Genomic DNA, 12751 nt, shown 5'->3' with positions numbered 1-12751 from the left:
GCTGGATAAAACATGATCAGTGGGATGTATATGCCTTCCAGGGATCCAAGTATGCCTCCTACTCCAGTCCCCTTAATTTCTTATTAAAAGTAAGCAGGGGAGACAATTTCCCCAGGTTTTGGGGACTCCAGAGCTATTCTATCCACCTCCCCAACACACAAAGGATTGATTGGCAATCACTTCTGTTTTTTTTAAAGCTCCTTCCAGACTTAAAGCAGACGAGGCAGGGTCAAAATAGCACACACACCCTTTACACACGCAAGCTTGTCCAAGAGATCCTTGGGGTAAATTTCTTAAGTTAAAAGACGAAAAAGTAAGGGGATGGCAGGAGAGTGCAGTCTTCTGATGTCCAAATGATAGCATGCACACCCCAGATCTCTAGAAGTTGCCCAATCCCGCTTTAGGAAGTATAATAACATTTATGCATAGAAAGAAAACATATTGTTCTCTTAAGCGTTTCTCTGCCCTGCATCATAATCTTCCATTTGAACCTCCGAAAGATGCAGTGTTGAAGGGAGAGACACTTTCAGGAGAAACCAAATGGGGAGCACAAGCCCTTCAAAATGCCTGAAGCAGCATCCTGGATTGCTTCCAGCACGTAGCAATCGGACAAGACTCGGCCTGAACTTATTTTGTTCACATAAACAGTATATAACACTAGAAGATTTTCTAAAAGTAACACTGAATGAAATTACCTGAAGGCTACATTTCTATGCACAAAAATACTGGAACATTTCCAGCTTCCTGTCGCCGCCAAACAACAGCTGTCATTTCTGAAGGAATTTGTCATGCTTTTACACCTTCCCCTCAGACTGACTTTTTCCCTTCCTCGTTCTTCCCAACATTGCTTATCTGATATTGTCAGAGATACAATGCAGTAACTCCAATTAGATGCTTACTTGTTTGTTGCAATTTTCAGTGGACAGGCACATGGCTGGCAGTCCTCTGGTGTTCCTTTAGAAGGTGTACCATAGAATCCTGGCAGGCATTGATCACAACCACGCCCTGTAGTGTTATGTTTGCAGGCCTACGAGACAGCCAAGAAAACTTTTGACGCATATATTGGGTAGAATTTTATTTCCAAAGGGATCTTGGCATGAACCAGCATGCAGCATTAGGATTCAAAGAACAGGCAGAAAGAAACAAGATGGACATTGAGAATATAACAGTCACAATTAAGCAGTCAGTTATTATGTTCACTGAAGTATATATCTGGTTTCATGAGTTAGCTACATCACTCTTGAGAGGAGATTAAATCATTTGTGCTCGTACTATAAACTAGTAATCAACAGAGTTCAGAACATTTTCACTTGGTCAATTTAAAAAATCTGCAAAGAAAGACTTCAGATGCTACACAATTGCTGAGGAAATGCCATCAGCTAAAGCTGTTCCAATATTTTTTTATATAGAGAGAGTTGCAGGAAACTTGCCACTGATGTGAATGGAAAAAGCATTGACTGTTGTACATTTTCCTATATAACTGTATTTTATGCTAGATCTTGGGCCAGACATCAAATACCTTTAATATGAACTTAAGCAGACTATAAACATTACAGAAACAAGGTAGGAAGATGGATTTTTCTGGATTTGCTACCAAATCATCTTGTAGAGTGGACCCTCTACTTACGAAGGTCCCTACTTACAAAAATTTCGAAGTACGAAAAGTTCCGGCCACAAAATTTTGGTTCAACTTGCGGCCAGAGCTTCTACCTACGAAAGGCAGGGGAAAGGGCAGGAAATTCAAAGCCGCCCCACTGCCCTCTGTCTCCCGTCCCTGCTGCCCTCTGCCTCCCGTCCCACAGGGACAGGAGGCAAAGGGCAGCGAGGGCAGCTTTGGAAGCCCAGCAAGCCAAAAGGTGCCCCGACCTCCGTGCCTGCTGCCAGCTTTCAGCTTTCGGGGCTTCAAAAGCTGCACCCGCTGCCCTCTTGTCTCCTGTCCCTGGTGCCCTCTGGCTTCTGTCCCCACCGGGGACAGAGGGCACCGGGGGCAGAAGGCAGAAGGCAGCGGGGGCAGCTTTTTAAGCCCGGGATTGTTTTTCTTTGGCTGGAACGGATTAAATGGTTTTCAATGCATTCCTATGGGAAATGGACTCTCAACCTACAGACTTTGCGACCTGCGGCCACCATTCTAATACAGATTAATTCCGTAAGTCGAGGGTCCACTGTACTGAAAGTTATACTGCTCTTCTTACGCAGCCTAGTATTCTTTGTTTCTCTCTGTCCTTAACATTCTTGGTGTCTTTTCTTAATCTTCTTCCTTTTCAATGGCCCTTCTCCTTCTCCACCACAGTGCTCCTTAAGCTCCCCCCTCAGCTCTCTTTCCTCGCTTATGGTGCAGCAAGACCTTCTCTCCATCGTTTAATAGACTGAAAAGATCAGGGGTCCTGATAGGGAAATACCACCCAGAGTTATCCAAAAGCCCTCTAGAGAAATGACTATCCCAGGCCTGACATTTAGGGATACCAGTCACCTACTGACAGAAGATAGCACTGCAGGCATTGCAGGCTGCAGACCCCAGATAGTCCCCTCTTCAATGTGGGGGGGGGGGACATCTGTGCACACACCTAGAGCTTCCCTAGTATCCATGTAAAAGTTTGTATGTCTAGATTTGACTGACTTGAAACTATGGCAGAGACAGCCACACTCAGGGACACTAAATCTCTTTCATTACTAGAGAAATTTAAAGACAGGTTAGTTTAAATTATTATAATATTTTTAGACATAAAAACTCATCTGGTGAAAGATGACTTACAAAACAAACACCATGAATATCACATTCTGTTGCATGACCATTGCAATCACATGGTAGGCAAATCCCTCCAAAGAGTATTCCATCTACGCGGTAATAGCCAGGAAAACAAGACTAAAAAATAAACACAATGAAAAAGGAAAATAGTGCAGATATAATTATCACAAAGTCAAACTTAACACACATCAACCTAACTACTGGATTACTTACTTATCACAAGCTCTGCATTACAGCATGCGTGAAAAGGGTAACAGTTACTCCAGCTTAATATTATGTTATCAACTCTGTTGAACAGAATAAATTAAGTTTCTCTCTGAACTCAGTTCACAGGGCCATGTAAGTAGGACTTGTACATGTGCTGAGAAGCCCTTGATCAAAAAAGTGCATGTTTACACTCTCAGTGGGCACAAGGAATTAGTTGCAAAGTCTTCTGGATTCTAATGTATCAGTTATTATAGCAACAAGCTGTAAAAAAAACAGTGACGTTGTATAACTTTGCACCGGTGAAAACCAGATCCGGGTGCCAGAAGAAATTAATTTAAATGCTTCCAGTGCTACCTAGGGCTCTCTTTTTGTCCTTGAGAAGACTTTAAGAGTTTCAGAATGTGAGGGAGAGGTTCTAATACTAAAATATTGCTGCCAGATCAACAGCAGCAGTCCTAGTCACACTGAAGCAGTCCAGCAGCTGAAATAGGGGGAAATATGAAGCTTGACATTAATTCAAATTATTAATTTGCACTTCTGGAACTGCATTAGCAGGATTTGACCTATAATGTACATACAGCATGCACATAAGCACAACCCACACCACAAGTAAGAAATCAAGCGTTCTTTTTGGGAACTGGAGAGGCAGGGAGAGATTTCAACTCAGGTTAATACTTTATGTACACTTCTTCCAAGATTGCTGGTCTATTTATTTTGCACAGTCCAAAATGCTGCAGCTCTACACATGTAGTAGCAAACCCACTGAACTGCATATGATTGATGCCTGAGCATATTAATGTACCATAAAGCATCTACATTACTGTTGTTTCCTCAAATCCCCTCTACATCCCTAATGATACTAGTTTCCAATAGCTTTGTTGCCCATTTATAAGGCATGATAGATCACAACTATTTTTTTCACTACATAGAAATATTTTCAGTGATCTGACATAGAGACAACACAGTTGATCAGTTTTACTTATGATGAAACAAAGTTGTTCACACAGACAGACAGGCGTGTGCACGTGCACACACACACGCGAGTGCGCACGCACACACAAAGGTGTTAGCTTTATAACACTACCTGGGGCAAAACATGTATGTTAACCAAACTGTGGACTCTTTAGCTAGATATTAACTGAACTCTAGATTTCTTAGTTATACAAAGAGGCTGATCTTCGGTAGGCGGAAAATTTGCGAAGTTGGTGCAAGGCATTCAAATTGAGAAGCTTGTTCAACAATTCTAGTTTTAGAAACCACAGCCTAGAAGGGAGCTCACATGTTGCAACTGCACTGACAAATGCCTACTTCCTGTATACACACAATGAGAGATTACCTCACAAGAAATTCCAGAGTAACCTTGAGGGCATTCACAATATTCCACATCTGCAGCTGAAGAAAGATCTACAAGATTAGCATTCGCTGTATCCAAAGTGACAGAATCCAACCTGTAACAAGACAGCACCAGATAGTCCCCTCTTGAAATACATTCAGAGAAAAAAGGAAGTGGAAAATCAATCATACAAAAATATATTGCTGAAAAGTTAAGTTTTTAAACAGCACTGAGGTATACTGCCCCTTCATGGATTGCTGCCTTGTCGTGGCGAAGGGGCTTGAGTAACTCAGAGAAGCTATGGGCTATGCCATGCAGGGACTCCCAAGGCGGACAGGACATAGTGGAGAGTTCCGACTAAATGCAATCCACCTGGAGTAGGAAATAGCAATGCACAATAACAAATAACAACCACACATGCACTGATAACAACCAGACTGGACTACTGCAACGCGCTATACATGGGGCAGCCTTTGAAGATGGTCCGGCGACTGCAACTGGCACAGAACCAGGCTGCACTGCTGGTAAGTAGTGCCGCTGCATGGACTCATATCATGCTGGTTCTGAAAAACTTACACTGGCTGCCGGTTGCTGCTTGGGCCCAATTCAAATTGCTTACTTTGACATATAAAGCCCTAAACAGCTTTGGACCTGGTTACCTAATGGACTGCCTTCTTCCATACGAGCCTGCCCATCCTCTAAGATCAGGCCAGGAGGCTCTTCAGAAAGTGCCATCCCTGAAAGAGGTGAGGGGGATGGCATGTCGAAATAGGGCCTTCACGGCTGTTGCCCCCCAGGTTTGAAATGCCCTCCCTATAGAGATCTGCCCAGTTCCAACAATGTTGGCTTTTCGGCACCAGGCAAAGACCTTTCTGTTTAGCCAGCATTTTAATTAAATAGTATCATTTAGCTGGTCATATGAGCAGCAGGATTTATTAATATTAATGTTTTAATGACTTTTTAAATATAGAGTATTATTATAATATGTCCTATTTTTAATGGTTTTAATGTTTTTAAAGTTTTAGTACTGTTGTACGCCACTCAGAGACCACTAGTAATGGTGCGGCTAAAAAAAATCATGTAACTAAATAAATAAATGGTTGGGGTTGAGAGCAATCGCATGACCATTTTTTAATAAAGGAGTTTTAAAGAGTCCACTCAATAGCTTTATCCAGGTGAAATCAGCAACATATACAAACATAATATTTATGTTACAGATGACCTCTTGCTATGATTTCAATCATTTTGCTTCCAGTTTTCCAAATTAATCTGCCATGTCTACGTCACTATACCACAGCCATGCATGTGCAAGATGCTCCGAGGGCTCACAAAGTTCTTCAATACACAACACAGAACCTCTTCTCTCATGGTGTAGTGATTGGACTGCTGTACTGTAGCCAAAACTCTGCTCATGACCTGGGTTCGATCCCAGGTAGTTAGCCTTCTATTCTTCTGAGGTAAACTGAGTACCCAACTTGCAGGGGGGGGGGGGATGTGCACCCTACATAACTAAATTGTAAACTGCCCAGAGAGTGCTTTAAGCACTGTGGGGAGGTATATAAGCAGAACAATTTGATTTGTTTTGCTTCCTTCTTTACTTCAACAGCAGCAGCAGTTCTGTCATGCACACCACTACAGCCCCATATCAACTGTTTCTGAGACTCAGTTTTCAAGGGCTGCACATCTCCAAGAGGCTTATTTCAACCAGTGATACATTAGAATGGACATTAACCTAAGTGAGTTGGTGAACAACATTGTGGAGCAGATTTCGTTCTCTGTAATTATCCAGGGAATGCACTAAGCAGTTGGACTCGATGGCCAACTTTCAACTCAATTATTCCATGATTCAATGAATTCAATGTACCATTTCTAACACTGTCTCTTCTTACTAACCTGACATGTCAGCAGTGATTTAGATGTCAAACAACAAGCAGATGTACACCAGTCCCATCCTATACAGAAACTAATCTCAAGAATAGATGTGAGCTTTGATCACAGAAAGTCTCAATTGTTTTGGTCAATCATAGCAGAACAATAATTAACAAATGTCACTTCATTAGAATTCATAAGAACACACTTTCCAGCCTAAGCCCCTACTAGAGAGGGCTATGTTTCTTCCTCTGCAAATAGCCGTTTATAAATCAGCTACTCAAAGCTAATTTTCCAGTCTTCTATCTTAGGCTAATTTGTCCGTTATACTACCCTCTATTATATTGTCCTTCCCAAGTATAACAGACAAAAACAAAAGACAATTCCAAAGTAAGATTTATCATATAAATTGGCCTTCATGATTTTCAGAGTAAACTTTCAGTCATGAAGTATATATGAGTGAATGAAAATGAATAAGCTGCCTGGAGTATAGATAGTACTTTAAAATTAGGAATGCCCTGTAAAGTACAGATGTTGGGAAAGTTGTTCTTCACTAGAACTCCCTGCAGTCCACATAGCTGGTGCAGAATCCTAGCAGCTGCAATTGAATATAACTTTGTTCAAGCTCTGACTAAATAGTACTCTCTTTCAATTGAACTAGCAAAGACATTTATCACCAAAGAATTTCTGAGTAACATACTGAAACAGGCAGATGCATCTTATTCACAACTGAGTATTCCATACATAATTTAACTTTGGGTGAAGTCTCTGGTTCAAGCATTTCCCATCTTTGTTATTCAAGCATTTCCCATCTTTCAGCCAAGAGAAGAACAAAGCCATGATTCAGTTATCTGCTGCTAAATAGAAGCCAGAAGTCGCAATCTAAAACAAGTGCTTGGTCCTCACTGACTCAGGATGGACTATCTGTGGAACTTGTAGCTATGCTGCTCTGTGAGCTTCTATACTTGTACTGCATAGAAAAATGGAATGTTACCAGAAATTAGACCTTTAAACACATGCCTTCATGTGTGAGGCATCTAAAGCACTGCAGTTCTGAGACCTCCAGCTCTACCAGATTGTTTTCTCATATTGATGCTTTCATCAACACATAGCTTCCCCCCCCCCAGAACATCTGATCAATATTACCAGTGAGTTACTGCTCATTTCGGAATTGGAAGAGCATATGTCTTGACAGAGCACATGCTTTGGCAGGGAACAGTGTGCATATGTTCAGTGCAAATGCAAACATAATAGTGATGGACAGACTACTGAAATATACCATTTCCACAACAGAGGTTCCATTGCTAATCCCAGAAATTCCATGTTTGTTTCATGGAAAATCTCCACATATGCTCCCTACAGAACTAGTGGCTCTTTTGGACCTACCTTCTGTACAGAATGGAAACTGCCCCAGCACTTCCTGGGAGGCCTAGTTTGTTGGGAGTGCCCTACAATGATCCTAATGGGCAGCAATCCTATACAGTACATCTCACACTCAGGAAGCACTGGGGCAGCTTCTTTTTTTATAGGTAGCAGACAGCCTGGAAGACAGACCTTGCTCTATATGAGTGAAATGTAGATGTGCTTCTGTGAGCAGGGACTCCAATAATTCTACCTGGCAAATTCTTGGAGAATTCTGAGAGTCCAAAAACAAAACAAAACCGCATGTCCCTATTGTCTACCCCACAATGGCTCTAGGATAGATGCCAGTCCCATTATCATGTCAAAGCATATGAGCTGCAATTGTGACTCCCCCCCAAATAGTTTTGCCCTAATAGTTGCACCTCCCACTGTCTGCATCTTTTCATCAATACATGTTGAATTGTGTGTGTTGTAACCAAGCTTCCCTCTAAGGAGTACACATGCAGCTCCACCTCTGTCCGTGCAGCCTTCCTCCTCCTCCACATAATTGTTTTCAGCCCCTTTGGTTCTGGTCGCAATGCAACCCCACGGAGGGGGGCAAAGTTGGGTGCACATGTAGATGAAAGGTTGCAAGAGGGAGAAGCAGAGCCCTGCCCAGCAGGGCTGAAAATTAATAGTGTATGTTGGCTGTAACCAATAGACTCAACAAATACATAAGCATTAAAGCCTTCTGTGTTTACCTATGGCTCCCACACATTACTCCCTTCTCCGCACTGCCAGCTTATTGAACAAGCCAGACATATAACCCATGGCCATAAGCTGACATGTTTACCAACTGTCCAAAGATTATTTTAAACTATGGTTCCTGTTTTGAATTTGAAAACAGTGAGACAACAGAGAATCTGAAACTTAATTATAGTTTACTGCTTTTCCTGACCATGTGGAAAAGACAACTTGTGTGTATTTGTGCACATAATACTAAATCATAGTTTAGTGCTATGAGTAAATCTTGACACATTCCACACTCCAAGATGTTTACTACTACTGAGAATAAAGTTACCATAGAATATTTTTGCAGATGGGAAATTATTAACAACTTAAAAAACAAGCTTCAACATTAGAAACATATTCTAATACATTTTAACAGAAAATCTAATACCACAATGAATCACCTTGCAACAATTACCTGTATACAGCCTTTTTTGCAATGTTGTAACTAGCCCGAAGCATAAGATGTGTAACATTTGCTAAAACTGTCATTAGCATGTCTCGATCTATTGACTTCTTGGTATTAAAATCAACAAAATTTTCAGGCATAAGTTGTACGGTATTAGAATAGCCTTCATATGGTTGCAAAGACAGCCCTTCAGATCTGGTACACAAGATTTGTCCATTGCCCTGAAACAACAGATACAATGTCTTTACAGAGAGGTATCCATTTATTTTCAAAAAAACTAGTTTGGAACTTCATTTAAACTCAGATCACACAAACTCAGATGTAATTTATCACACATGCATGAAGAACTGACACTAATTTGTTGTTTTTTTAACTGTTTCAACTATCTAATCTCCAACATTTTCACAGCCTGTACTGCACATTCGGTTAAACTGTTCTACACCTTGAAACTCCTGGATTCCAATTTTAGACACATCTCATGCTGATATGCTCACACTTTTTTTATTTTACTTGGATATTAACTAAATGGCATGTTTTATCATGCACTATACACACCAAAATATCCTTGGAATGTAGACAAAAGGAAACCAACAGCACATGGCTCACTAAAATCAATTAGTTTTACAACAAATAAATGGGTATAAGACTACAGCCTAAAAGTATCAAATTCTTTGGATATTTGAATATTCAGCACAAGAGTAATATGTGCCTGATTTACTATTTTTTTGTCACTGCGTTTTAAGCTGGTTTTATGTTTTAACTAAATATGCTTTTAATTGAATTCTGCAGTTGCTAATTGCCTGCACTTCATTTTTTAGCAGAAAGGATACGCACACATTCAATAAATAAATTAAACAGCAAGTCAGAGGCAAGATGATGATCTTGTTCTTGTCTCTATCTTACTAAAGGGTGGGTTCCATCATAGACCTTTTGACAATATTTCTTCAATGAGTTGTGTTCTTCCTGCATGTCTCATCCCATATATTTTACCTTTAATGATCAGTTATGTGCGGATATGTGTTTTTCAACCTCATTACTTCAAAAACAATTCCCTACCCCCATCCTTCCCTCTCTACTCAAACAGAAATCTCCAAAAGGTCAGGGAAACCTTCAACGCACCATTCTGTGAAGAGAGAGAAATCAGCAAAAGCCACCACCATGAGCACTCAGAAATGCTTCATGTATTGATAACTCTTAAATCACACGCAGTAACATTAATCCACATAGCCTTAAATTACCTTAAGTATTACATCAACACTAGTCACCAAATCACTATCTGTACTGTCCATGGGAATATCATAGGACACAGTATACTTCAAATAACCACCGAAGGATGTGAGCTGGAAATATAAAAGACCAAACATGTTTAAAGGTTCTCTAAATTTATATATTCTAGCAATGAATTGTAAAACTGCTATGCAGCAAGAAAAACAACTACAGTATTTTCACATTCTCTTTAATAACCAGTGAACTTTTCTTCTAAAATTAACATATCCATAGAAGTCACAAAGTTTTTTTCTTTTCAAAAAGTAATATTCATTTATATTAACTGAAAATAACATGACTAAATATGTGGATTTAATTATGTGATAATGGATATATATTTTCTATATCCATTATCACATAATTAAATCCACATGTTTGGTCATATTATTTTCACTTAATATAAATGAATATTACTTTTGAAAAGAAAAAACTTTCTGACTTCTAATCTCTTTTATTTTACATTGTGAATGACTTTTTAAATTCTAGTTACATTCCAAATTTTCATTGTTCCATTGCTTCTTCATACTAACTTGGAATCATTCCCTGAATGTTGTCCTATAATAATACTTCCAGTATAACATATATGAGATACCTGTATCAAATATACATATAATCCTACGAAACACTTTATCATGTACATTTTGATTTTAAATTTACTTTCATATGTGAATACAAATTCATTTTGCTCTGTCGATTTTTTTAACATCATCTCAGTACAACACCAATAGTATCAGAGGTGAAATATCATCTAGAGAGGTAACTTCAATGCTACCTACCAATTTGACAGCATTTCCACAAAAACTACAGTAAAAATGGTAAAGGTAAAGGTTCCCCTTGACATTTAGTCTAGTCGTGTCCGACCCTAGGGGGCGGTGCTCATCCCATTTTCAAGCCGTAGAGCCAGCGTTTGTCCGAAGACAGTTTCCATTGTCACGTGGCTAGTGTGACTAGGGAGCGCTGTTTTACCTTCCCACCAAGGTGGTACCTATTTATCTACTCGCATTTGCATGCTTTCGAACTGCTAGGTTGGCAAGGAGCTGGGACAAAGCGATAGGAGCTCACTCCGTCACATGGATTCGATCTTACAACTGCTGATCTTCTGACCCTGCAGCACAGATGCTTCTGCAGTTTAACCCGCAGTGCCACCACGTCTCTAAAAACTACAGTACCTCCTCCAATAAATCTTCCATTCTCATATTTGCTCTCCAATAATACAATATAGAAAATTATACAGGAATAAGATATTGTAGTGGAAGCCAACCTATTTCCTTTAGGATGCTTACTTTATTTCCAAGATACGGCTCAGGGGCAGACCAATAATAAGGGGACTGCAGTATTCTTCCAGCAGCAATATTGTTAATACTTATTTGATTAGGTCCATCAAAATCACCTTGTTGAGGCTGTATAGTTTTTGAACTGTATGGTGCAGTTACCAGCCAACTAGCCATAGAATACACCTTAAGGGAGGAGAAAAAGAGAAATACTATTGAATAAATCACACAGGTACATTTTGAAACAAAAATCAGATTTAATTCTGTGTTATGGAACACTAATGGGAGTGGCCTGGAAGTAGAGGTCACCTGTAACTGACAACAATGCCATAATAGAAATACTACTGAAAAAAAGGTGCTATTGATTGTAAGATTTGTACACACACTGTATTTTTTTTTTTAAAAAAAAAATCCAATTCACAACTTACAGTGACAGTGAAAATCCCTCATAAAAACTTTCTCATGATTAGCATCCTACACTATAATGCACAGCAATCAAGCAAACTGCTTAGAATCACATGGCCACTCTCTCCATCTTAAATGAGAGAAGTAAAATGGACAAAGTCAGCATTTTCACCTTCAAATGAGACTTAGAGAAAAGGAGAAATACAAAGAATATCTCGACATGCCACATTGTTATGCAGCAAATTATCATCTCTGCAGTTCTTGCATTCCTCAAATAAGAATGAAGTCTGCATCCTTTCAAAGACAGTCCAGTATTATATTTATTCAATATTTATTTACTCATTATATACAGTATATATAGTTTTATATTCTATATATAAATATATATATGTGTGTGTGTGTGTGTGTGTGTGTGTGTGTATACACATATACACATATACACACACACACATGCAGCAAGTTCCCCAACATGCAGCAAGCTAGAATACTGTAAAGCAAATAGTCCCCTGTTGAAAAACATTTGCAGTAGTTGCTTGCAAGTATTACTTCTTTATGCCTGTAAGCCACAACAAGCACTGATTTCCAACAGGAAGCCAACTGTGATCCAGCCATTAGGTCTTGTTTTGCACAAGGGAATGTGTGCTTCCCCGTCTCTGGACCCTGTGCAATCCCTTCTTGCAATACAGTGTCCAAATACTTGGGTGCTTAAGCAACAGTTCAAGATAAGAGCAATAAAGGGTGACATTCTGCTCATTCTTTCTTGGATCCAACCCTTGATACCACATCTTCTCCCCATTGCGAAACAAGGCTTTATTCCTAGTAGTTCATAAACAACATGTTGCTGCTATGGAAGGAAATATTCTGCCAGCTGTTTTATATAAGAGAACAGAAGAGACTTCCTGGGCTTTCTTTTAAATCGATGAATTCCTGAACTCAACAAGGACCTAAGTTACAGAATAACAAACATAGCATTATAGACAAATGGACCCATTTCTTACTAGAATGGAATCATTTACGGGAAATTAAGAATATAGGATGCCTATCAGAAAAGAAAATGAAGCCATGAAACATGCATATTGGACCTCCAGCAGAAAACTGATGGTATTTGGTTGTAC

At 39.6% G+C, this 12751-nt stretch overlaps 1 protein-coding gene across 2 annotated transcripts in view; it reads right to left on the bottom strand.

Moving 5' to 3' along the window:
• LAMA1 (laminin subunit alpha 1) overlaps window positions 1-12751 on the bottom strand; it is a 109201-nt gene that overhangs the window by 60745 nt on the left and 35705 nt on the right. For both annotated transcript variants that reach the window (XM_072999588.2, XM_072999589.2), the window contains exons 12-17: window positions 11244-11417; window positions 9933-10034; window positions 8704-8915; window positions 4290-4401; window positions 2753-2863; window positions 900-1027 (exon numbers count right to left, since the gene is read on the bottom strand). In XM_072999588.2, coding sequence (XP_072855689.2) covers window positions 900-1027; window positions 2753-2863; window positions 4290-4401; window positions 8704-8915; window positions 9933-10034; window positions 11244-11417 — 839 coding nt within the window. The remainder of the gene's footprint in view (window positions 1-899; window positions 1028-2752; window positions 2864-4289; window positions 4402-8703; window positions 8916-9932; window positions 10035-11243; window positions 11418-12751) is intronic.

The sequence above is a fragment of the Pogona vitticeps genome, chromosome 4 (assembly GCF_051106095.1).
Source record: "Pogona vitticeps strain Pit_001003342236 chromosome 4, PviZW2.1, whole genome shotgun sequence".
NCBI lineage: Eukaryota > Metazoa > Chordata > Lepidosauria > Squamata > Agamidae > Pogona > Pogona vitticeps.
The sequence above is the reverse complement of the archived record's forward strand: the minus strand, read 5'-3'. Positions and strand labels throughout refer to the sequence as shown.